Source organism: Ochotona curzoniae, unplaced genomic scaffold (assembly GCF_017591425.1).
Source record: "Ochotona curzoniae isolate NIBS_2020 unplaced genomic scaffold, NIBS_Ocur_1.0 scaffold_2587, whole genome shotgun sequence".
NCBI classification, from domain to species: domain Eukaryota; kingdom Metazoa; phylum Chordata; class Mammalia; order Lagomorpha; family Ochotonidae; genus Ochotona; species Ochotona curzoniae.
Window position 1 is genome coordinate 18,640,706 of NW_024467096.1, and position 5,230 is coordinate 18,645,935.

Sequence of the window (5,230 nt, forward strand, 5' to 3'; positions counted from 1 at the left end):
GAAGCAATAAAATAAGGCTGTGGGATTGGAGTTTCTAGTGAAATGATAGTATTGATGCTTGAATAAACATAGCTTTTCAGCAGATCTGGGTTCTTCGGCACTGCCCATGGTCTAATTAACGAGTTCTCTAAACCTCATATTCTGCATCTGGAAAAAAAGCAAGGTGATGGTGCTTGCCTTACAGGGTTCACATAGAGGTGAAAGACAAAGTATGTGAAGGCCTCATCTGCCTCTTGGTATAGTCAGAATAAAATAAGGAAAAGACCACAGACACCAGGTGAGCATCTCCTTAACCCCCGGACATCAGGGACACAGGCATGCGTGTTACTGGGGCTGATCTAAGCCACAAGCATCCATCCCCCAGCTGGGCATTCATCTACTGTGAGTGTACAGGGTGAGAAACTCACAGAGGTTATGAGCAACCCCAGAAAGTCTCTACACATTGGAGTGGACTAATGGAATATAGTCCACATCTACATCCACTACAATGGAAACTGGTCTACCTCACTTGGAACATGTTTGGCCAGAGTTTTTGCATCAGCAGAACACTCACTAGCAACAAACATTTATCTGAAGCATTTGACTTCCGTGATGAGACCAGTTTTATTGAAACCTATGAAGCCTCGGTCCCTTCTTTCCTGCAGTCTGTCAATGTTTTCATTCATCACCCTGCAGGTTTGGAATGGGAAATGAGCACAGATGTAGAATTCCCACAGGTTCAAATACAACACCTATGGCCTTAGAAAGAGAAGTCTGAATGTTCCCTATCATTTGATTTTTCCACAGCTATGCTCCTTCAGTTACGTTAGTGTCATGTGCCACATGCAAAAGTCAGAAACTTCAAGAGCTTTATGCAGTGTTATTAAAGTGATTAATATTCCCCAAACTGCACCCACTATTTTTATTTTTTAAAGTTCACATAAACAACAACAAAAAAGCCACTAAATTATTATCATCCTACCACTTGGGACTTTAGAATATGTTTTCTAACCTTTGCTCTTCTTTACCAGTTTCTTGTTCCTAAAAATGTACTGCAATTTTACAATCTGCTTTCTTTCACATAACAATATACCACAAAACTTTTCTTTATTCTCTATCACATACTTTTTTTCAATGACTCTATCATACTATCATATAGATGTATAATTTATTTTTTAAATCCCTAGACTGAACGCAAGAATGTTTCCAATCATTTACCAACAAAATCTCATTTCTTTCTTTCTTTTTTCAAAACGTCTCACATATTTATTTCTGAATCAACCCACTAGCCACGGCCCCAATCAACCTGTCCAGCTGTGCAGATGATGGTGGTATCCTCAACTTGATATGGTCAAGAAGATAGTGATGTTGACACAGCACAAAGCATGTGTTTAATCCGTTGAAGTGCAGGTTCTCACAGACCCGCCTTGGTTCTTCTCCAGTGTCTCCTCTTGGAGTTATACTTGATCTTATTATCAGTTTCCATGTGAATCCATTGGGGAATGAGACAATTTTGCTTTTGTTTTTGGCCAGGAATCTCTTGATTCTAAAGGTCTTGTGAGAAGACATAGTGAGGAAGATTTGGGGACACTCACCATGATTGTGGAGTGAGGGAGAACTGATTTCTTTCTTATAAAACGAAAGAAGGAAAGAAGAAAGAAAGAAAGAAAGAAAGAAAGAAAGAAAGAAAGAAAGAAAGAAAGAAAGAAAGAAAGAAAGAAAGAAAAGGAAGGAAAAAAAGAAAAAGATTTATTTATTTTGAAAGTTAGAGTTACAGGGAGAGCAAGAAATCAAGAGACAGAGATCTTCCATCCATGGGTTCACTCTTCTGCTGGCCACAACAGCCAGTTCTGGGCCAGGTCAAAGCTAAGAGGCAGGACCTTCATCTGGTCTCCTGCATATGTGGATGGCAGGATTCAAACACTTGGGTCATCTTACCGTTGTTTTTTCCCCAGGCACATCAGCAGATAGTTGGATCAGAAGTGGAGCAGCCAGGATCGGAACCGGTGCCCATATGAGATGCTAGTGTTGCAGGTGGCAGTTTTATCTACTTTGCCACAAAACTAACTCCGAATTATGTCTTAAAATGGAAAAAGGTGGTAGAGAAAGTATTGGAGATTTCTGCTTCAAAAGTTCCACAGAGAAACCTGTTACCTAACTAGACGAGATGCAACCAAGAAAGCCTGTGTTTCAAGTTCAAAAACACCTTTGAACTCCAACCATTCTATTCAAGTGTTTCAGAAGGTCTGCACCTGTGCAGCCACCACCCCAGCTCTGTTGGAATTCCCAAGGCAAGCGATGCCACACAATGGGGCAGAGAGCTTTGTTTCTCCAGACTCCTGTGGGAATGTTCATCTTAAGGTTCAAGCATCATCATGTTTGCAAAGCCTGAGTCAGAAATTCCACCACCCAAGAAATTGAAAAGCGCTCTCACTATAGCTTTGTTTCATATTTGCCACATATAAAAGCAGTGTGGTGGAGGGGCAGAGAAATCACCCCACTCGGAGCATCTTTTCATTTTGAATTGCGTGGCAGATGCTACTTTCAGCTTCTCGGTCTCTCAGTGCCAACTCCCGTCAGTCATTAGAGCTGCTAACTCACGCTATCCCAGACATTCAATGGTTTTGGGTTTGTTCCAGAGGAAATGTCTCTTAAAAGCAGTGAACCAGGAAGCAATTGTGAAAGTAAATCACAGCTTGGTGTGTCTTGGGTGCTAGCTTCCCACAGCGTTGATTTTTCCGTAAAAAATAAGGCACAGAATTGGCAGCAAGGATTCATTTTAAAGAACACACACACACACACACACACACAAGCTCTTAAAAAGTTTGTGGGCATGAGCATTTGGGTCAGTGTCAAATTGCCAATTGGGATTCCCACATCGGTACTTATACAGCCGTATATGTGCAGGTGATGCCGAGGTTGTGGGAGTCCCACATCTAACATCAGATGATTCAATTCCTGGCTCCCCTCCTTTGGATCTAGTTTCGGGCTGATATGCACCCCCGAGGACAGCAGATTTTTACCTAAATACTTAGATCATTGTCACCTATATGGGAGACCCAGACTATTGTTCCTGGCTTCTGGATTTAGTCTGATTATTGAGGACATTTAGGGACTAAACCAGCAGATAGCCAAGTTATCTCTGTCTCTCTTTGTGTCCCTCTACTTGTAGAATAAAATCAAAATAAACAAATGCTTTTTGAAGTTTGCAAAAACAGAATATAATCTTTCGATTTAATTTCTCCACGAACATGTTCAAGTTTTTTTCTAGGAATAAATATATGTCGATATTTTGGGGAAAAAAATGAGTCCGAAATAATAGCTTCTTGATGGATATCTAACATCTTGATAGACAAAAAAAAAAAGGTGAGAAATAGAGAGGGCATACAAGTATAATTATTAAGATGGGGGAGATAAAAGGAGAACTCTGCCTAGCCTGCATTCTCTTAATTCTTTTTGACTGTCTGCCGTATACGCTGTTTCACTCTAAGCAAACTGATTATCAGAAAAATATCCTGCCTTCCAGATTCTTGCTGCAATGTTTGATGATACCTGTCAAAAAGATAAGATCTTTCAATGAATTAAAGAGGGGGAAAAGGCCAAACGCTCCTCATCATCTTCCTATGGTTTTCATTGTGTAATTACACCTTCTACTGTTTGGAGAAATTGGCTATACCTACAAGGAATACATATGATGTTTCTTTTTTTTTAATTCCTACAGAATGTAGGTGAGCAGGTTTATTTATCTCTGCGCCAATCACATATATGTATGTGCCTTAGTAGGGGGCTATGGCACATAAACGTGGAAATATTTCTTCTCTTTCACCAAAAACCTCAAAAAGGAATTGGGTTCATACTAAAGAGAAAAAGAAATCAAGAACTTAATATGAATTCTGATACTTCTCTAGTTATATTTGAGCACGTATACTCTTGTACATTCTGGAAAGGGGTTATTATCTTTAATCCCATAAATATTTCTGCAAGTCTTATTTCTTTACCTGAGATTGCTTACCAACTAGATTGTGCATCTGCAATTGTCCCTTATTCTTTTTCTTTTAATATGTTTATTCATTTTTATTGGAAAGGCAGATGTACGGAGAAAAGGAGAGACGGAGAGAAAGATCTTCTGTCTGCTGATTCACTCCCAGATGGCTGCAATGGTTGGGACTGACAGCACTCATACGGAACCCCAGTGCATGCAAGGCAAGGGCTTTAGCCACTAGGCTACCATGCTTCTTCCTCTCTTCCCTTTATTTTTTGTAAATATTTATGTGTGTATTTATTTGAAAGGCATAGTTACAGAGACAGTGGGAGAGGCATAGAGACCTTTTATCTGCTGGATCACTCCTCAAACAGCCACAACAGCTAGGGCAGGGTCGGGTTGAAGTCAGGAGCCAAGAAACTCCAGGCCTCCCACACGGGTGATGGATGCTCCTCTTGGACCAAGCACTTTCGCAGAGAACTGGATTGGAAGTGGAGCAACTGAAACTTGATCCAGTGCCATTATGGGATGCCAGTGCTGAGTTGTCCTTTAAGTCACATTGAATTCGAGTTTTCAGTGAACATCATCATCTCTGTTCAAGGACTTTCTCCTATGTACCACATGCAGTTTTTAAGTGACCATAACACACACATATACAAGTACTTACACTCATCTGTGGATGTGTACTACACAAATTTGTCTCTGTGTGTGTATCCATACAGAAAAGTGTATTTGTTCATCTCAAGACTTGTCTAGGTTCTTCACCCTCCAGTGAAGGAGTGAGCAACTTTGATTATTAACTAGTTTTTCCCAGCTTCAACATTATTCTCATGTGCTGTGTTAATTTTAAAACACAGGCTCATGAGGCTTACGGTCTGGCATGAATTGAGTACAAAACAGAAAACTGTAAATGCAATTAATACTAACTCAGCTGCCTCTCTTCTTTCAGAAATGGTCCAACTTTATCCTGTAGGAATGATCCTTAGAATCTAATTTCTTAGCCTATCAAATTCAATGAGAGGAGGGATCTGATATGATTTGTAACTACTTAAGCTAATTTAAAATGACCAGCAAGAGCAGCTCTGTTTTCTTATCCAGATTTCCTCTATGGCATCATTTCATAGACTTTTTTTAATCAATTTGTAAGTCTGAAGCTGAGGCTTGGGAACCTTTTCAAAAATATATTCCAAATTTACCTTACATATCAATGTATTGTTGGGTCATGCTCAGTTGTCTCCTCCAATCCCTAACCATACCACATCCTCTGAA

At 39.9% G+C, this 5,230-nt stretch overlaps 1 protein-coding gene across 1 annotated transcript; it reads right to left on the reverse strand.

Annotated features, from left to right (window-relative positions):
- Positions 1 to 1,393: 1,393 nt before the first annotated feature.
- On the reverse strand, positions 1,394 to 1,548 carry RPL39L (ribosomal protein L39 like). Its single transcript, XM_041003060.1, is given in 2 exon segments — positions 1,394 to 1,506; positions 1,509 to 1,548. Coding segments are annotated over 2 exon segments (153 nt in total).
- Positions 1,549 to 5,230: the final 3,682 nt, after the last annotated feature.